This window comes from Nuphar pumila, chromosome 2, assembly GCF_984573655.1.
Source record: "Nuphar pumila chromosome 2, dmNupPumi1.hap1.1, whole genome shotgun sequence".
In the NCBI taxonomy this organism is placed as follows: Eukaryota; Viridiplantae; Streptophyta; class Magnoliopsida; order Nymphaeales; family Nymphaeaceae; genus Nuphar; species Nuphar pumila.
Window position 1 is genome coordinate 124,741,354 of NC_143250.1, and position 22,232 is coordinate 124,763,585.

Genomic DNA, 22,232 nt, shown 5'->3' on the forward strand with positions numbered 1-22,232 from the left:
TTCTTAAATCTAATTTTTTCATATTTTTATCTAGTTTTCTGTTTTGGTTAGAATCTTTCATACTCGTGCTCAGAATAGGACATGATATTGCACACCCAGTTATAATTTCAGGGAGTTAGCCACATAATGAGACAGATATTAGGTTAAAAGTACAAAAGAAGAGCTTGTTTGCAGGCGTACTTGAAGTTAAAACAACTGAATGGGACCATGGGCTTACTGAATTCACGAAACAATGCATTAGCAGGCAGTGTGATTTGAGAAGTTTCTTATACACTATTACAGAGATGGGAAAAGCTCAGGATCCACCATGGTTCGCCAGAGCAGATGTGACAATGACACAATTTATTGGATGCCTGGTTGGCTCCTCCAACAGTATGGCAAAGAACTTCACCAAAAAAGGGAAAAAAAAGAGAGCACCAAATCCAAACAAGCAAATATAAAATGATAAGTTGCACAAAACAGCCAAGGCAGTTCACTTATAAAAATGAACGCACTTAGAAATAAACAAAAGATCGATTTTGCCAAACCCAAAATCCTCGGTCAAAATAAAATAAACAAACATAGTAGTAGTTAATAATATAAAATTAGGTAGCGACACGATTACAAAGTAGTAAAGAGTTTTAAGCTACTTATACACAAGGCTGAAGAACAAGCCATCAAAGAGTAGTACTATTCCCAGAACTGCAGCAGGGAGCTCTAGGTGCAAGCCAGTTCTCTGGCATCAGGAATGTGTCTGTTCTTTATGTGCAACAGATTGGCTGGTCAGGTGATGCACTGGATCATCGAGCTCCTTGTGAGCAGTGAGTGCTGAATTATTAGTTTGACCTGAACAGTGTCCATAGGCATGCGGCATCCAAGACTTCTGAATGTTTGCCATGTGAGACTCCAAAGGTAACACACCATTAGGAGGCTGTGTTGAAATGTCAGATGGCTTGTGGAAAAGCAAGTGTGCCACTGCTCGATCTACAGGATTCGTAACAGTCTCCATGTTGATCAACCCCTTACACCTGCAAAAGAAAAAAAAAAGAATATACCTTATATGAAAATGAAATAAGTATTTGGATTGAACATACCCAACAAATTTGCCAACAATATCTCAAGTAGACTAATAGCCTAAGTCACACGGACTCGGCTAGGGAGGCGCCGCATCCGAGGACACTCCCCGACACGGGTGCGGCTTAGGACACGGCCCGGACTCGGTCAATGAATCGAGGCCGAGTCCGTCCTCGTTTTGGACTCGGTCAATGTTGACCGAGTCCAAAAATGTCCATTTTTAGTGCAAAAAACAAAAAAAATGTTCTTTTTATATATTTTAAAATATATATATATATATATATATAGATAGATATATAGCATGAGTCTCAAACATAAGCCCCAGAAGAAAAAAAATTCTGGGGGGCGCTGCCCCCCTACGCCCCCCGGACCCCCGCCGGCTGACCGCGCCGGGGGGAGCCCCCGGACCCCCCTTTCTGCAAGGGCAAAAGTACAATTTGCAAAGTTTGTAAAAACACTCATGCTGGTGCCAAACTTTAGAGGACAATATCCACATATATGCACACACTGGATATATATATATATATATATATATATATATATAGCCGTGTCCCCGTGTCCAGAATTTTTGAAATTGCGCCGCACCCGTGTCGCACCCACACCCATGTGACAGCTAATAAGTGCAAGCAAATGACCAGAAAAAAATTCTTCTAAAGTAGGCAACATCCTCAATATTCAACATGGGACCTGTATAGCCACAAGTATTTTGTTCAATATAAAGATGTCTTCCACATTATTAGTTGTTAATACTCACTACACATTTATTGGAAGTGTCACCTCAGAGTCTGATTCTGATCACATGAAGTAAATAAACCTTATTTATTCATAAAAGAATGCTTACTAATTAGCAGCAAGCTACCCAACTATTAAAAAAGTGACATGGTACCAAGGCTAGATGTCAGAGTTGGAATAAGACGACTTCAAGAAGTTAGAGCATATACGAGAGAAGTGATACACAAAACGCGAAATGAGAAGCCACTGTCTACGGAATGGCTTAATAGGTGAATTATGAGATGTTTAGAAAATATGGAAGCTAACTAGAAGCTACAATGGAACCGAGTAGGAAGTGACCATAGCACAAATCTATTTCTTGGCAATTTCTCAGCAAAGTTTTTCCCAGCAGTTTTTTTCAAGATGTTATTCTCGGGAAAATCTTGGAAAAATCTCAAATGTTAAAAAATTTAAGTGTAAAGAAAATTAGAAAAGGTTAAGAAATAATAGGTTGTAGCATTATCTTTTATGAAATATAAATAAATATTTTGCCATTAATATTGGCTGAAACTATTTTCATATTATTTCATTGCAATATTTAAAAAATGTTGGTGATAATTGTGCCTATGGAAGTGACATAGAAACAGTAAAAAAAAACCTATGATTTTAACTAATATATCTTTTAAGCTTTTTAATCATACTATTAGGAGCTATCTTGGCCCTTTCTCAAAAAGAGTAAATGTTTAGCACTTTAGCCTATTCCATAATGTAACAAGACAGATTGTGTTTGTATATATTCTTATTTAGGCCACATCACCCGATTTGATCACTCATGCTTATGATAAAGCATTGTCTTTTTCAGGATGTGGATGAATCTTTTGTTTTCATGTCGAGATTTTTTTATTTATGTAGATGAGATGTCAAAAATACATTAATTTCCAAAAAAAACCTCCTCCACTATATATAAAGCGCTTCAAATTGTTGATTCATAACCAGAGATGGCTTAGGACTAATACTAATAATGGATCTTTTTGTTCTAATACTTTATCCAAAAAAGTTACAATTATTATCGAAATGTTCCAATCTAATTATAAACTCACTATTAGGTCAAATGACGAAGACATTGTTGAGAAAAAGATGGTTTTCCCCAATGAAATGAAAGAATTGATTCATGAACCAAGACAAAGATTTCCATACCTTCAAAAGAAAAGTGGCAGTAAAACAGAGATTAAGTGGAACGAGATTGGCCAGATGGTAAAGCAGTGGAAATACTTGTACATTCCATATTTAGAACAAAATTACACAACATATACATAAATTTTATAATGAAAACTTTATTTCAAAATAAAATTCTTGTAACATAAAAAAGTTACAAGACTTCTTCATGATCAACTATATTTGCCTTCAATCAACTATATTTGACTAAGGCTGTGTCAAGGCCAGGAATACCCTAAAATTCATACATAAATAAAAGGCAAATCCTCATATGACTAGGAAAAGACTTCTTCATGATCAGTTAAGAAATTGGACCATAATACCTTTTCCTTAGGAGTCTATGAGGCTACGATTTTAACAATAAAAGATTCCTACTACCTCCTCTACGACTGAAGAAGGCTTCTCATATCATTCTGAAACATGCCAAATTTCCAGGTTTTCTCAAGCCCATTTGGTTGGAATTGTACACAGGATCGTCTCTGCTGGAGTACTGAAAATGGTCTTCAAACTGGGTTTTTGAGCTGAGCTAAGGTGTGGTTGTTTGCATTATTGTTTTCAATGAAAGAGGTAATCAAATAGTTTGCAGAGATAACGCTGGGTGTGAGTGTAATAAGAAAGCAGTCTGGCACTTATTATTGCTATGAGGCATATGGACACTTATTATTGTCGAGATATGTAATATAGTTGCATCACTAGAGTATGGTGCTACCCCCATTAGTCTCTTTATTTATTAAAGGCATTATTGTCCACTCTTGTAATGTTGTTGCTAGAGTCAAAGAGGCCTATTGTGATCCAAAATCATATTATTAGAAGTTAGAAAGGGGGTCGTTCTATATGTATTGTTGTAACCCTCATTTTCTAAGCAATGAAGTTTCTTTGTGTTTCTCTCCTATTGCTCTCCATCGCCATTTTTCTTCTCTTAATTTGATATGGCATCAAAGCCATATCAAAACCTAAAAGAGGATTGAAGTTGTGTGGAGAAAAGAAGAACTCATCCTGGTGCATTGAAGCTCTACCTCGAGTATCATGCCAAAGGTGCTGATGTCAATGGTTGTCTAGTACAATTGTTCAGCCTTCGCTCAATTAAGGTATTTGTGAGTTCTTGATTTTACGAGTGCACCAAATCAAGAATCTTGAATTTTTGGGCCAGTTTAGACTTTTTATGAATTTCTGAATATTTCTGGAAAGAGGGTATTGGTCTGACCAGATTTGATACATCTGTTGTTTCTGATCCAGTGTTATCAGTATCATCGTGTATCGTATGATACAATATGTTGTATCAGTGTATTGGTAGGAGAACCAATAGGATATTTACCCCTGTATTGGAAATTTTTTTATTATCAGTCTATCATACAATACATGTCATATAGTAAGATACGACTACTTTTTCACTTTTTTTTATTGAAAATTTTCAAGTAACTTATTTTTTATTATTTTCCACTTTTGATGACAACTTTTTGTTAAGAATAGGTGTGTACTTAAATACGGGTATTTTAGTCTTTCAAGTTATATCACGATATGTTTGTACATGTTGTATATGTTCAAGGGTACTTCTATACATCTAAAATATCTTAATATAAAAAGAGGAGAACCCTAATCATGTGAGACGTCCTCTCATTCTTTGGCTGCCATTCTATTGCATCTTCTACAGCAGGTTGCACGAGTTCCAAGGCTTCTTCTCATGGTATCAGAGCGGGTTCGAGTGTAAGCCCTCATCAAATCAGGAACTACTGATGAACTGCCTCTTCTTTCAGATAAGTCATTTCTCCTTCATTTCCTTCCTGTCCAGTCAAGATCTAAATCGTTTCCCATATTCCTTTGTTACATCCAATCAGATCTGAATCAAAGTCTAGGCAGATCATGTCCTTCTTCTTTAAATCTGTTCATCTTGATCAGATCTGAATCATAATCAAATCTGATCAGATCCTAATCAGATCTGATTCATACCAGGTCTGATCTTCGTTTCCGATCGTGTCTTTTTTCTTTAACCTCGGATTTGATAAGACCCTAATCAGATCCGAGTCCATATCAGGTCTGATATTCCTCTGGTTTACTCTTGAAAGGCAGTATCATCTCAAAAAAGAAAAGGGGGACCTCAATTTATTTATTTTTCAAAAAAAAAAACTGATACAAAAAAAAGGAAAAAGAAAAAGGGAGGAACTATAAAAAAAACTTTGTGATTCAAAAAAAAAGGGGAAGAATCACAAAAGAGGTTAAAAAAAGGAAAGATCCCTTTCAAAAAAAAGCTTTGTGATTAAATCTGTTAAAAAAAATGCAAACACCATTTCTAACGTCATTCATGCAGGCAATCCCTAATTTTGATCCCCATTTATTTCCTTCTTGATAAGAGGTCGTGCATCGAGTATGGGAACGTTTGGGTCCAGATCCAAACGTCTGATAGATCCAAACTGCTCACTTATATTGTTTTCAGCATGTGCTATATTCTTTTCACTAATCAGTGGCACTTTGTAATATTCACATATTGTAAATCATGTTATACAGTAACCATATTAGGGTTGAGAGGGGTTAACGTGTGTAGACTCCTCCCTTTTCTTGCAAGTGTCTTTCTCTTCTCTTCTTCTCTTCTTCTCTTCTTTTCTACAGAATAGGGTTGTGGTGGAAATCTTTCATGGTATCAGAGCCAGGTTCGACTGTCTTACCAGAAGGTATGCCCAGAGAGATCTCATTTAGTCAATCCAACGGCGGGTACTTCTTTCTCTTCATTCTCCTTCTATTACTATTGTTTCTGTTCTTTCTCTCATCGCCTGAGCTTCTTCCTACTCTTATCCTAAATCAGTTTTTTCTTCTCAAAACCTAATATTCTTGTTCTGTCATTAAGATTTGCCTTTGTTTGACGTCAAATCTAGTCGGTTTCTGTTTTGGGCCTGACGTCAAACCATTCAGTTCCTTTTTGTTGTGGAGATTTGATTTATTCTCCGATCTGATACTCTCATTTTGTTCTATGAAATTTCTGTTTTGCTTATATTTCTACCGTGTGATTGTATTTTGTTTGCTAGCAGCCTGAATCAACAAAACATCTTTTCTACTGTCTTTTGTCTTCTTAGCTGTTTTCTCAAACCACATTTTTGTGCCTTTTCAACCAGCAACGTAAGATCACGTATATTGGTGTTCTTTGTTTATTGTGAGCAGTTATTTACAACTGAATTTTACAACGCTCATAAATCAGTGCCTCCTGTCTGAACGTCGACCAGACGATCTGTTCGTTTTACTGTTGAGACAGTAAAAAAAAAAGGGGTTCACGGGCATAGGTTTACATATTGTTTGGAACAGCTCATTCAGTTTGTGTTGCTGGTTGAATATTTGTTTTTCTGTCCTTTCAATCTTTAATGGATTACTCCTTTACTCAAAATGGTATGTCCTCGAGCTTTCTTCCCCATCTCATTTCTGAAAAACTTAACCATTCTAATTACCTGACTTGGAAAAGACAAATCACTCCTTTCATAAGGAGCCAAGATCTCTTTGGGCATCTAGATGGTTCTACACTGGCCCCACCACAGTTTATTTTGCTGGAAATCAAGAATGAGAAAGGAGAGAGTTTCTTCTAAGCAGATTCGCAATCCATAATATACTACATGGATGAAACGGGATCAGTGTGGTGGCTTACATCACCTCTACTCTTTCTCAAGAAGTGTTAATCTCCATCAGCAGAACAATTATGGGTAAAGCTTGCATAGACATTCTCAAATATCAGAAGCTCGGGTTCTTTACTTGAAGAAGGAATTTCATAATCTAAGTAAGGGATCGATGTCAATTATGGAGTATCTCAATCGTGTTAAGACCATCTCAGATCAGTTGGGAATAGTTGGAAGTGAGATTTCAAATAAAGAAAAGGTTCAACAAACTCTCAGTGGACTTGGACCAGAGTATTACGCTTTCACTGCAGCTCTTGAGGTCTTACCTGTGTTGCCCACTTTTAGAGAGCTACAAGCCAAGCTATTGCAACATGAAATGAGTATGAAGCAGCACTTGACAAGCAGTGGTGACCAAGGTGGGAATCCACATAATGTGTTGGCTATGTCCACATTACCTGGACATGGACGTGGAAATGCAGGATATCAAGGAGGAAGAGGGCGTGGTCGGTTTGGACAAGGGGGTCGTGGCATTCTTCCTTCTCCTAGCACTCCAGGAGGGTTTCAGACAGGGGTCAGAAGAGAGTTCCTACCCATTTCCAGTGCAACAAGAAAGGTCACATAAAGGCAAACTGTTGGTTCAATCCCCAAAACAAGGATAAAGGAAACAAAGCATAGAATAGGCAGATAAGGCAGAACCAGTGTTGTGAAAAGCGTTGAGGCGTAGCGAGGCGCTCCACCAAAAACCGAGGCGAGGCGTAAGCCTCGAGGCGCAAAGCGTAAGCCTCAATTTTTTTTTTTGAAAACTTTAGGATGAAGGCGTAGTTGTTGTTGTTGTTGTTTAAAAAAATTATAAAAAAATATTTAAAAATACAAATAAATAAAGAAATGCTTTATTGATGAAATACCAACCAATAAGAAATAGAAAATCTCAAATAAGTACTAAAAATATGAGATTAACATATAAAAGTAACTAAAAACTGATTATATAACTGGAAAATATATGAGATTAACCAAAAAAAAGTTAAAATATACTAAGAAACTTATTAAATAACTGAAATAACTGAAAATTATATGAGATTAACCTACAAAAGTTAAAATATATGAGATTAGCATATAAAAGTAACTAAAAAAATGATTACATAACTGGAAAATATAAGAGATTAACCAATAAAAGAAAAAATATACTAAGAAACCATTTACATAACTGAAAAATATATGAGATTAACCAACAAAAGTTAAAATATATGAGATTATTCTAAAAAATATGAGATTAACATATAAAAGTAACTAAAAAATTGATTACATAACTGGAAAATATATGAGATTAACCAACAAAAGTTAAAATATACTAAGAAATTGATTACATAACTGAAATAACTGAAAAATATATGAGATTAACCTACAAAAGTTAAAATATACGAGATTATCCTAAAAAATATGAGATTAACATATAAAAGTAACTAAAAACTGATTAAATAACTGGAAAATATATGAGATTTAATGAGTTGTGGAGCCTGATTCAGAGTTTTTGCCCTTACAGGAGGGGTGTCCGGGGGCTCCACTAGCGCGGGTCCTGCTGCGCATTCAGCGGGCGGGGGTCCAGGGCGGGCGCCCCTGGCGGGGGGCATCGCCCCCCGGAAGAATTTTTTTTCTTGGGCTTAAGTTTGAGACCTGGTTTCTTATGGATCAGACCCGACTTGTTTAGGTTTAGGGTTGTCGCCCTTGCCTTGTATAAATTCTTTCTTTTCTTTCTCTCTTGTAACTGTCAAAAAAGAGCAATACAGCTTTTTCACTGGGTGGCTGTGGTTTTTTACTCTCTCAGATTTGAGGGGAGGTTTTTCCACATAAATCTGTGTGTCCTTGTTGTGTTTGGTTTGATTGTTCTTGTTTATTGTTTCCTTCGGTTGTTTCTTGCTTGCGGTTTTCGTAACAAGATTAACCAACAAAAGTTAAAATATACTAAGAAACTAATTACATAACTGAAATAACTGAAAAATATGACATTAACCTACAAAAGTTAAAATATATGAGATTATTCTAAAAAATATGAGATTAACATATAAAAGTAACTAAAAAACTGATTACATAACTGAAAAATATATGAGATTAACCAACAAAAGTTAAAATATATTAAGAAACTAATTACATGACTGAAATAACTGAAAAATATACGAGATTAACCAACAAAAGTTAAAATATAGTAATATACTAAGAAACTAATTACATAAACTGGAAAATGTATGAGATTAACCTACAAAAATTTTTTTGTTTATGTCTCAAAAGTCTTGTAAAAAAAAATTTGCGCCTTGAGGCACAAAGAGTCGCGCCTCAAGGCGCGTTTTCGATAACACTGGCAGAACCAAAGGGCCTCACCAGAGAATATACAACAGTTGCTAATGACTGCACTGTCAAAAATGACGATCAAGCAAAACGAAGGAGAATGGTATGTTGATTCAGGGGCAGCCACCCATGTGACGGGAAATGCAGGTAAACAGTCTAGTCTATCACCTTATTTCGGTAGAGGGAATATAGTCACTGGTGATGGAAAAACTCACCCCATCACTCACATTGGTAGTGCACACATTCCTATGTCATCTTCTTCTTTGTCTTTGTCTAATGTTGTCCTTGCTCTAAATATTAAAAAGAATATTATTTCAGTTTCTAAACTTGTTGACGATACAAATTCTTCTGTCGAATTCACTCCCTCCTTTGTGTATGTCAAGGATCTTCAAACGAAGAGAACGTTCGCTAAGGGGGAGCGACAAGGAAACATGTATGTCTTCAAGGAGCCTCCTGCCAGTCCTTCATCGTCTTCATTGGAGTTAGCCTTGGAGCCAAGTCATCCTTCATCTTCTTGGTCATCAGTTCATAGTTCTTGTCTTCAGTCAGATGTTGATAATTCTCTTCGATGTAATAAGCCAGATTTATGGCATGGTCGGTTGGGTCATTGTAGTCGTGTTTTTATTGAAAAGCACGTGTCATAGAGTCTTATTCCAGTGTCCAGTTTGTCTACTGATTTGAATGTCAAGAAGTGTCCAAGTTGTGAACTTTGTAAAAGTCATGTGCTTTCTTTCAATGTTCTGAATAAAAGGACTTCTGAACCTTTTGAGCTTATATATTATGATGTATGGGGACCAGCTCCCATTGATTCTTTATCTGGTTCTCGCTATTATGTTCTGTTTATTGATTCCTACTCTCGATATACTTGGATTTACTTCATGAGGCATAAATCACAAGTGCTCCAATTATTTCAAAATTTTCATGCAATGATTCAAACACAATTCTCGTCTAAAGTTAAGCGCTTCCAATGTGATGGTGGGGGGAATATTCTTCAGATGTCTTTATTGCTTTCTACGAGATAATGGAATAACTCGACAAGTTTCATGTCCTTACACTGGTCAGCAAAATGGAGTTGCCGAACGTAAACATCGACATATTGTTGAAACAACCATGAGCACGATACATGATAGTAATGTGCCCATATCATTATGGACAGAAGCTTTTCATACAACTGTTCACATAATAAATCATTTTCCCATGTCACTCTTGGAGTTCAAATCTCCATATTACACTTTGTTTGGGCATCATCCTGATTACAGTGAAGTACAGGTGTTTGGAAGTATATGTTATGTCCATATTGATGCTTCATTGAGGAATAAATTTCATGACAAAGTTGTTCAGTGCAAATTTGTTGGATATGTAGATGAGTTTAAGGGGTTTAGGTGTTATGATCCCGCAGCCCGGCGAATCAAAATCTCTAGAAATGTTGTGTTTAATGAGAAATTTTTTGGTAAGTCTGCAGAACCTTCACAATTAATCGAAGTGTATGATCCATGGATGAGTGCTGAATTATTCGCAGAGAACACTCATGGAAATGAGATCAACAATTCATTATCATGTCCTTCAGATGATATAAAAGATTTGCAATCTAATGCAAAGGGAAAGGATGACGCGATGCCTCATCGTTTTTCAGGATTTGTATACACTCGGCGAGAAGGGAGTAGGAGTTCTGAAAGTGTTGATAATAGGAGTCAGGAAAAGCAACAGAATAGGAGATCTGGGAGGACACGGCATCCTATACATAGATGGGTAAGCTACGAAAACTTCTCTTTGGATTTTCAACTTTTCATGACTCAAGCTGCAAAGCAAGATGAGCCTGTTTTCTTTGAGCAAGCATCTCAATCCGGAAAATGGATAGAGGCAATGAATGAAGAAATGAATGCCCTGCGTGAATGTCAAACTTGGGAAATTGTTGCTAGGCCTCAAGGAAAGAATGTAGTAGGCTCCAAGTGGGTTTATAAAATAAAATATAAACCCGATGGGAGCATTGAGCGTTATAAGGCGAGACTCGTGGCCCGAGGATTTACACAATAGTTTGGTGAGGACTACGATGAGACCTTCAGTCCTGTGGTTAAAATGGGCACTATTCGAGTAGTAATATCTTTGGTTGTAGAACATGGATGGAAATTAAGTCAAATGGATGTTAAAAATGCATTCCTTCATGGTGATCTAAAGGAAAAAGTATACATGGAACAACCTCGTGGATATGATCCTCGACTATGGGTTTGTAAATTACGGAAATCTCTATGGTCTCAAATAGGCCTCAAGATCGTGGTTTGACAGTTTTTCTCTCGAAATCCAAGAATGTGGATTTCGCAGGTGTGCCCTAGATTACTCCCTCTTTATTTTCAAAAGTGAAAACGTAATCACTTTATTGCTCATATATTTTGATGATATCATCATCACTGGGAGTTCGGAGAAACATATAGAGGAAGTGAAGACTCTTCTAATGAAAATTTTTAAAATGAAGGATCTTGGAGACCTTCGATACTTTCTTTGGGTAGAGGTTGACAGACATACCGACTCTCTTATTCTGCTGCAACAGAAATACACTCTTGATTTGTTGAACAAAACAGGTATGACAGATTGTAAACCAGTTGGGACTCCTAGTGTTTTAAACCAGCGAAGAAGCCAAGAAAATTGTTGAACAGAGGGATGCAATAGATACTGAACTTAGAGCTCTTGGAAAAGCTAAAACTTGAGAATTTCAAGATCTACCTAGAGGTAAGAAGGCAATAGGATGTAGGTGGGTTTTTAAGGTCAAGACTAAGAGTGATGGGTCTCTTGAAAGATATAAAGTTTGTCTCGTTGCCAAAGGGTATACTCAAGAATATGGAATAGATTACGATGAAACTTTTGCTCCAGTTGTGCGTATGGTCATTGTTAGGTGTCTTATTATTATTATCTCAATTAAAAAATGAAACATATATCAAATGCACATAAAAAATGCATTTTTAAATGGAGACCTAAATGACGAAATCTATATGGATGTTCCTAAAGGTAAAGTTCTTCGTCTGCGGAAAGCTCTCTATGGTTTGAAACAAGCTCCCAAGGCTTGGTATGATTGGTTTAATAATTTAATGATAGAAAATAGTTTTACTTCATGTTATACTTGTTAAAATGTAAAACTGTACATATATGTATATATAATAATATTATATTATTATATATATATATAAATACATTTTTAATTTCTTTCTTTTCTGTATTTTTTTTCCTTTATTTTTATTTTTTGTCTTTATGTCATCTAGTTCAGTTTGAACTAGAATGACTGTTGCTAGTCAAGTCCTGTCCAGACTTGACTAGCAATAGAGCTGTTGGACTGACACAGTCCAACAGCTCTAAATAGAGCTGTTGGACTGTGCCCAACAGCTCTATTGAGTCCTCTTTCAGCTGTGTATATAAAGGGGTGCAGCCCCTCTTGTATTTCACTCTAATGCTTCTTAAGCAATTGGTTTTTCATATCAATAAAGAATACATTTTTATTTTTATTTTGTTTCCAGTTATACCCTTTTTAAGGGTTATGCTTTAGTGTCATTCTTGACACTTGCTCTTGTTAATCAAAGCTCGTGTTTCGAAGATCCCCATTTCATTTCATGGTATCAGAGCCGCGGAAGTACTAAATCTTGAGGAAAAGCTGCCTCGGTTTCCGTGCCCGTTTGCAAAAGTGTTCGCCACTTGAAGAGAAGTGTTTTATCACTTCATTGGAGAAGATTTCACATCTTGTTGTATTGTTTTTTTTTTTCTTTCTTTCTCATTTTCCTTCTTGTTTCTCTTCTATCCCTATTCTTTCTCTCCTTGTAATCGATGGATGACAATGATAAAGTCACCATCATGCCTATGAAACTAAGCGATACGAACTATGTAACATGGGCTTCAATCATGAAGCACCATATATGGGGAAAAGGCTTATGGGGGATTGTGGATGGTTCTGATTCGGAACCTAAGCTATCTCTTACTAAAAAGGAGGGAGATAAAGACGTCCCTCTATCGGAAGAAGAGAAAATCAAGGCTATTGCCTCATACGAGAAGAAATTGAAAGAATGGAGAATATCTCATGCGAAGATAATGTCATGGCTTATCAATAGCGTTGACATTAAAAAATGCTCAAGTCTTGCCAAATTTGATCATGCCGATAAGGCATGGGAATACCTTAAGAATATGTATTCCCTTAAAGATATTGCACACGTGTGCAACCTCCAAGAAAAAGTTCGAATGATGACACAAGGAGACAAAACTATTCGTGAATATTACAATGGGTTGTCCGAACTTTAGGAAGAACTTTCCCTTTTAGAACCAAAGTGGCATTGTGCCGAAGACATCGAGCTTCGTCAGAAACAACTCGATGTTGAACATTTTTACCAGTTTATCACTGGATTAAGGCCGGAATTTGAAACCACTAAATCGGCCCTACTTCACCGGGGAAAAATTCCTTCTATTGTTGAAACTATTGAAGAGTTAACAATGGAAGAAAATCGTCTCCGGAAAGGTTCTTTAAAAATTGAAGATGATTCCGTTTTAGCCGTGTCTAGACCAGGGAATCATGTTCGATCATATAGGCCTCCTCACTTTAACCGACAAAATGGTGACTATGATAAGAAGAAAGTTATTTGTCATCACTGTCATGAACCGGGACACTACAGGCCACAATGTCCCAAACTTAAGGAGCTGAGAGAAAAAAGAGCTGCAATTGCTGGATCGGAGCCTAAAGATCAGGATGCACCAGTTTCCCTGGCCCAACTAATGGAGATCCTTCAGCCTCTCATCAAAGGTGCCTCTTCCTCATCTGAAGCTTCAACCGGCGCAGCAGCCTCATCTTTTTCTGATTTAGGTAAAATTTCTTGGCTTTTTGACTCTGGTGCATCTTTTCATATGACCCCAAATAATCAAAGTCTATCCAAATGTGTTAAAAATAAAACAAGTGTGTCAAAGGTCTTTACTGCTGATGGGACTTCTCTTGAAATAGAAGGAATAGGAGATTTTGAAAAAATTTATAAAACAAAAAATTTTTTTATTCCAGAAATTAGACATGTTCCCAAATTAAATTTAAATCTTTTATCTGTATCTCAAATTTCTGATTATGGGTGTAATATTTCTTTTTCTTCTCATGGTTGTTGGGTACAGGATCGCCAGTCAGGCAAGCTGATTGGGGAAGGCCATAGAGAAGGAGGACTCTATTACATGGATTTTTTGGAAATGCCGAAGAAAGCTTTTTGTTATAATATTCAAAAAATAGAGTTGGAACTGTGGCATAAGAGACTTGGTCACCCACATATAGCCAAAATCCAACATTTTCCAAATCTAGGGAAATTTTGTAACTCTGAATCATTTGATTGTAAAGATTGTATTCTCGGCAAAATGAAAAGATTACCATTTCAGAACAGAACCTTTTTCTCTTCAAGACCACTTGAATTAAATACACTCGGATGTTTGGGGTCCTGCACCAGTAATTTCTAAAGGAGGATTTGTTTACTATGTTATTTTTGTCGATGATTTCTCCCGACATACGTGGATGTACTTTCTCAAACATAAGTCTGAAGTATTTTCATACTTTCAAACTTTTCATAATATGGTTAAAAACAAATTTCAAAATGATATTACTATTTTTCGCACAGATTCAGGGGGAGAGTTTTTATCCACAGATTTTCAAAATTATCTTAAATTGCATGGCATCACACATCAAAGATCTTGTCCTTATACACCTCAACAAAATGGACTGGCAGAACGAAAACATCGCCATATTATAGAAACCACTAGAACTTTATTAATAGCAAATCAAGTCCCTAAAGACTTTTGGGCAGAAGCTGCCTTAACTGCCACCTATCTCATTAATAGGATGCCATCTTCTTCGTTACAAAATATCACTCCCATTGAAAAACTTATGAACATTTCTCCAGACTACTCTAGATTAAGAATATTTGGGTGCAAATGTTTCATATTTATTGACAAAAATGATAAACTTTCCCCTCGTGCGATTCCCTGTGCCTTTTTAGGATATGCTGAAAACCAGAAAGGTTATAGATGTTTTGACTTCAAAAATAATAAACTATATGTGTCTAGAAATGTTTCCTTTCTTGAAAAGGAGAGCTTCTTTGATTTTAGAAAATTAAAAGACGTCACTGAGTACTCCTTTTTGCTAGATCTAACATCAACATCTGATGAATATGACCTTGATTGTAACTTTGATGATGATCCAAGAATTATTGATCTTAATGTTGAAAATGAAGAAGTTCATAGAGATACTAGTATTCAATATTCCAGGCGACAAGAGTCTAATACTCCATGTGCACTTGAGAAATATTCTAACATTCCAACTAGACAATCATCCCGAATCTCGAGGCCTCCAGAAAAGTTTGTATCATACGAGTCTTTCTCACCCACATATAGGGCAGTTATTGCATTAATTCACTCATATGAAGAACCATCCACATATTTTCAAGCAAAAAATGATATCAAATGGATAGAAGCCATGAAAGTTGAATTAGATGCACTTGAAAAGGCTTCTACATGGAATATTCAAGATCTTCCTCCAGGGAAGAAAACTATAGGATGTCGATGGGTTTATAAAATTAAAACCAAGAGTGATGGTACTCTTGAAAGATATAAAGCCCGTTTAGTAGCCAAAGGTTATGCCCAAGAATATGGGATTGATTATGAAGAAACCTTTGCTCCGGTGGCTCGTATGACTACTGTCCGAACCTTAATTGCCTTAGCTTCTATCAAAAAATGGTCTATTTTTCAAATGGATGTCAAAAATGCTTTTTTAAATGGAAAGCTAGTTGAAGAAGTATATATGGAACCCCCTCATGGTCTAAGTATTCCTAAGGGTAAAGTCCTTCGCTTAGAAAAAGCTCTTTATGGACTTAAACAAGCACCAAAAGCTTGGTATGATAGGTTTAGTCGTGTTATGATTGATATTGGTTTTCAATTCTGTTTAACTGACACTGCTTTGTTTATTAAGAATTCTGATGCAGGGATCATTGTGCTTCTTCTCTATGTGGATGATATGATTATCACCGGAAGCGATAAACAGGGAGTTGAAACAATCAAAATACTTCTTAAATCTCATTTTGAAATTGACTGATTTGGGCTTGTTGAGATATTTTTTAGGCATTGAAGTTGCTTATTCTCCTAGAGGATATTTATTATCTCAGACTAAATTTGCTTTTGATATTGTTTTCAGGTCTGGTATTACTGATGATAAGAAAGTTGACACTCCAGAAGTTGTTAATGTTAAAATGAAGATTGATGATGGAGAACTTCTTGCAGACCCTACTCCTTACAGACAGCTTGTCGGGGCACTTTCCTATCTATCCATTACCAGACCAGATATAGCACATGCTGTTCATACAGCAAGTCAATTTCAACATGCTCCTACTTCTGTTCATATGGGAGCAGTCATGCGTATTATCAGATACATCAAGTCCTCTCTTTCACGAGGACTTTTCTTATCTTCCTCCTCTTCTCTTGATTTAATTGCATATACTGATGCTGATTGGGGAGGTGATCCCAATAACAGACACTCAACCACTGGCTTTTGTGTCTTTTTAGGGGAATCATTAATCTCGTGGAGGTGTAAAAAACAGCAGAAGGTATCTCTCTCATCCACCGAAGCTGAATACAGAGTCATGGCAACCACGACCATGGAAGTAGTTTGGCTCCGACGACTGCTTGCTGACATGGGAGTTGAAGCAACAAAGGCTTCACAAATGTGTTGTGACAACAAAAGTGCGATCTACATTGCCAGTAACAGAACATTCCACGAACGCACCAAACACATCGAAATGGATTGTCACTACGTCAGAGAGGAATATCTACACGGGATAATTGATCTGCCATATGTCACTTCAGAATATCAGTTAGCAGACCTCTTTACAAAGCCTCTCGCTGCTCCCCGATTTCACTTTCTCTTAGACAAACTTTCGCTCATTGTACCGTAAGTTTGAGGGGGAGTGTTAAAATGTAAAACTGTACATATATGTATATATAATAATATTATATTATTATATATATATATATATAAATACATTTTTAATTTCTTTCTTTTCTGTATTTTTTTTCCTTTATTTTTATTTTTTGTCTTTATGTCATCTAGTTCAGTTTGAACTAGAATGACTGTTGCTAGTCAAGTCCTGTCCAGACTTGACTAGCAATAGAGCTGTTGGACTGACACAGTCCAACAGCTCTATTGAGTCCTCTTTCAGCTGTGTATATAAAGGGGTGCAGCCCCTCTTGTATTTCACTCTAATGCTTCTTAAGCAATTGGTTTTTCATATCAATAAAGAATACATTTTTATTTTTATTTTGTTTCCAGTTATACCCTTTTTAAGGGTTATGCTTTAGTGTCATTCTTGACACTTGCTCTTGTTAATCAAAGCTCGTGTTTCGAAGATCCCCATTTCATTTCAATACTGACACTTCCTTGTTTGTCAAGAAATCTAACGCAGGAATTGTAATTTTATTATTATATGTTGATGATATGCTAATTTCAGGTGACGATACTAAAGAGATTAACAGTATCAAGTCTACATTGATAGAAAGATTTGAAATGTCATACTTAGGTTTTCTGACATATTTTTTAGGCATAGAAGTTGTCTACTCTCACAGGGTTATTTTTTGTCTCAAACTAAACTTGCTTTTAAGATTATTGACAGGTCAAGAATTGCAGATGATAAAATTTGTAAAACTCCTAAAGTGGTAGGAACAAAGTTGACAAATAATGATGGGGTTTTTCTAGAAGATTCCACTCCTTACAAGCAACTTGTTGGATCTTTGATGTATCTTAGCATCACTAGACCTGATATCTCTCATGCTATGCATGTTGCAAGTTAATTTAAGCAATGCTCTTACGTTTGTTCATATAAGTGTCATTCTTCGAATTATCGGATATATAAAGGGGTCCATAAACAAATTTGTATTTTTATCATCATCTTCTGAATTAAATTTAATTGTCTATACTGACTCTGATTGGGGGGTAATCCAAATAACCATCACTCCACCACTGGTTTTTATGTGTTCTTAGGTGAATCATTAATTTCTTAGAGATGCGTTTTTTGTGTGTTCTTAGGTGAATCATTAATTTCTTGGAGATGCAAGAAGCAACAAAAGGTGTCTCTATCATCTACTTAGGCCGAATACCGAGCCATGGCAACTACAACCATGGAGATTGTTTGGATTTAGCGACAACTGGAAGATATGAGGGTTCATGTTCAAGGGCCCACGAAGTTGTGTTGTGATAATAAGAGTGCAATATATATTACCAAGAATCACATTTTTCATGAGCGCACGAAGCATATCGAGATGGACTGCCACTATGTTAGAGAAGAATATTTGAAAAAAGTCATAGATCTACCTTATGTAACATCAGAATATCAACTGGCTGACTTTTTTACTAAGGCGCTCTGTTCTCCTATATTCATTTTTCTTCTTGGCAAACTTTCGGTCATTACACCGTAAGTTTGAGGGGGATGTTAAAATGTATCTTATATATATCTATATAGAGAGAGAGAGATACAATACATATATATCTCATGTATATGTCTATTTATCTATATATATATATATAATTCTTGTAATACCCACTAGGGGTAGAACAGTCTTTTCTTAGTTTCATGCATATTCTTTTTTGATATGCTTTATTCATTTTTGTATTTTTGTCTTTTTTCTTTTTAACTTTTTTTTAGGCATTGAGGGGCCCACCATCTAAACATTGGCCCCCTCCAACGGTCAATTATTATTGACCGCTGGAGGGGCTCCAACGTCTATATGGGGGAGCCCCTCCTTGGGTCCTCATGAGTGTATAAATAAGAGGTTACCCCCTTTGTAAATATATCCTTTTGTAAGGCTCTCTCACTCATTCAATAAAATCTTTCTTTATTTTTATGCCTTTGTTCATTTGTACATGTTCATTTTGTGCCTTTGTGCACATACTTCTTATTGAGAATCTAGTGCCTTTGTGCACATAGCTTTTTTGAAGATATTTTGACACATATTTCATTTAAAAAAAAACTTCAAAGCAATTAGGTTTGAAGCATTTTCTTACTAAACAAACCATACTTCCAATTTTTGCAGGTATTATTTTGTCAATCAGACCTTGTAGATATGTTCAGTGTTCATTTAGTAAAAACATACTTTGGATCTAAATGTTTGCATGAAAAAATTGATCTTTGCTTTTGTTCAAAGTTATGGTGAATTACGGGCATTCTTAGATTCTTTTAAAAACCAACCTACACATCAAGATCTCTTGGGGGCATTTGCGCCTTGGCCTTTCCTATGAAAAAGGCTCTCTTTCACGAGAAAGTGGGCCTCTCTACTAAGGAGGGTGAAACAAACATCTCCATGAGAAATATTTGTTGGAGCCCACACAATAAATTCAAACATGTTTCCCATCAAAAGGGATTCACACCACTCTCCATCGGGAAGCACTTACCCTCCCGAGTGTCTCTTTCAAGGGAAAGCTGGTTCCCTTGGTGGGGTAGAACAAACTACCCTCAATTAGTACATTTTCTCCTTGAATAGACTATGGAGATCCCATCTATACTGCTAGATCCACAAAACATTAGAAGAACGAACAAAAGAGCTACTAAAGAGTACAGCCTCCTTGAGAACCAAAGATAAACCATCTACAAACAAACAAACATACATACATACACTCATAATATATATATACATACATATATATATATATATTTGATACAGAAGATTGTGTTAAAATGTATCTCCCAAAATCGTTGATGTAAATATAAATATATATATTTATATAAATAGAGATACATATACATATAATATATATATGTATATGTATCTCTATATATAAATATATATATTTATATATATATTTTATTGTTACCCGATAAGGGTATTATTGTAATTTCCTCTCTTGCGCATATTTCATTTGGAATATGCTGTATTTTTCTTTCTTTTTATTTTTGTATTTTTTTATTCTTTTTATTTTTTGCGTTTTCATAAAAGGCGCATTGGGGGTCCCCCAATAGAGTCGTTGGGGGCTTCCCAACGACTCCTTTGGGAGCCCCCTTGCACCTCCTCTTTCTTGTATAAATAGGGGTGTTCCCCCCTTGTTTTCCCTAAGCTTGAGAGTCTCAAGCATTTGGTTCTTTCTATAAAATACATGCCATTGTGCATGTTTATTACTTTTTACGCTTTTGCGTACTTTGTTCAAGTGTTGTGAGAGTGCCTTCGTGCACATCTTTTCTATATTATTTGTGCTCGTTTGCGTATTGTCTTTTCATAGACAATTTTACATGGTATCAGAGCAAGGTTGATTATTGAAGATCGGGGGATTCTCCATTTTCGAGTGCCTCGAAAAACGTGCCTTCCGATCTTTGAAGCTTGAAGTGGTGGATCTTTCTTCTCAAATATTTTAGAAGAATCTTGTGCAAAGTTGGTGTTGAAAATATTGTGTTGGTACGCTTTTTTCTCTACCTCTTTACTCTCTAATGGGCGAAAAAGAGTCCCATTTTGCTCTTGGTTTCAAATTAAATGGGTCCAACTATCATGTTTGGGCCGGAAATATGGAGGCTCATATAAAAGGAAAAGGCCTATGGGGATATGTACTTGGCACAATTCCGGAACCGGAACCCAAGATTACCGTAGTAAATGGAGGCGAAATCAAGATTCTTGAGGGAGAAGAAAGAACCAAAGCCCTTGAAGAATACTCCAAGAAACACGATGAATGGGAAATGAAGAATTTCAAGATTCTTTCATGGTTTTTCTCATCCGTGGAAACCAAGATTAATGCCAACATTATTAAATTCAAAAAGGCATCGAAAGCATGGCATTATCTTGAAAAAATGTACACCTCAAGGGATCTCTCTCATAAGTATTACCTTCAAAAGAATCCCTTACTCAAGGTGAAATGACGATTAGGGAATACTTTGCCGATCTTTCCTCCATTTGGGATGAGCTTGCAATGCTTGAACCAAAATGGAGTGGAGAGGCAATTGAGCTCCGTCACAAGCAACTTGAAGAAGATCGGTTCTTCAACTTTTTGAATGGGCTAAGGCCCGAATTTGAGCAAATAAGGTCATCTCTTCTCTCATCTTTTTCTCCCCCTTCTCTTGAAGATGTTCTCACCAAATTAAGTGGTGAAGAGACTCGTATGAATTTATGTAAACAAGGACCAAATGTTCTTGCGGTCCCTTGTAATATTCAAGAAAATAGTGAGGTCAATGCCGTATCCAGACCCGGAAACAATGTAAGAACCTATCGTCCCCCTCACTTTAAATTTCAAAATCAAGGTGAAAATGGTGGTCAAAGAGGAAGAAGGGACTATAGCAAAACTATTTGTCATTTTTTGTAAAGAACCGGGGCATATCAAACCCGTATGTCCCAAATAGAAGAAACTTCTGGCCATGGCTACCACTGGTGTACCACAGAAGGATGAGGCATCTTCGAGTGGGACCCTTTTTATAAATCAAATAGTGGAAGCTCTTTAACCTCTCCTCAAGGGATCTACCTCCGGTGCGGCCGTATCCACTTCTTCCTCTCCAGGTAAAATCTCTTGGCTTTTGGACTCCGGTGCATCCTTTCATATGTCCCCAAACATTTTTTCACTTTCCGATTATTCGAAAAATGGTTCCCCATCTTATGTCTCCACTGCTGATGGAACCTCTCTTGAAATTAAAGGAATAGGTAATTTTGAAACTCAAGAATTTTCTATTCCAAAAATCAGATTTATACCTAAACTTAACTTAAATCTCCTCTCTGTTTCTTAACTCACGGACCATGGCTGCGATATTAAATTCTCTTGTGATAAATGCTTAATACAGGATCGCCAGTCCGGGAAATTGATTGGGGAAGGCTTTAGAAGAGGAGATTTATACTATATGGAATCTCTTCAAGTTCCAAAAGTTTTGTGTAATGTTGCCCGACATAAAGATATAAATGTGTGGCACAAAAGACTTGGTCATCCTAATATCACCAAGTTATCATATTTACATTTTGCAAAAGACCTATGTAAAAGCTCTTTTTCTTGTAATGACTGCATTCTCGGAAAAATGCGAAGTTTACCTTTTGAGCAAAGAACTATGTTCTCTTCTAAAACTTTCGAAATTGTTCATTCGGATGTTTGGGGACCTGCACCTGTTGTTTCAAAAGGAGGTTTTTCTTATTACGCAATATTCGTGGATATATTTTCTTAAGTTTAAAGATGAAGTGTTTTCATGTTTTAAAATTTTTCATTCAATGATTAAAAATCAATTCAACAGCAACATAAAGATTTTTAGAAGTGACTCTGGAGGAAAATATCTCTCCAATCAATTTAAGGTATATCTTGAGGATCACGGAATTATTCACCAAAGG

General features: G+C 36.2%; 1 protein-coding gene across 5 annotated transcripts in view; it reads right to left on the minus strand.

The window, feature by feature from the left end:
• Window positions 1-516: 516 nt before the first annotated feature.
• The window catches only part of LOC149847009 (protein LNK1-like), a 46,458-nt gene continuing 24,742 nt past the window's right edge, over window positions 517-22,232 (minus strand). For all 5 annotated transcript variants that reach the window (XM_089996745.1, XM_089996742.1, XM_089996746.1 and 2 more), the window contains one exon: window positions 517-1,007. In XM_089996745.1, the coding sequence (XP_089852871.1) occupies window positions 722-1,007 (286 nt within the window). In that variant the 3' untranslated portion in view covers window positions 517-721. The remainder of the gene's footprint in view (window positions 1,008-22,232) is intronic.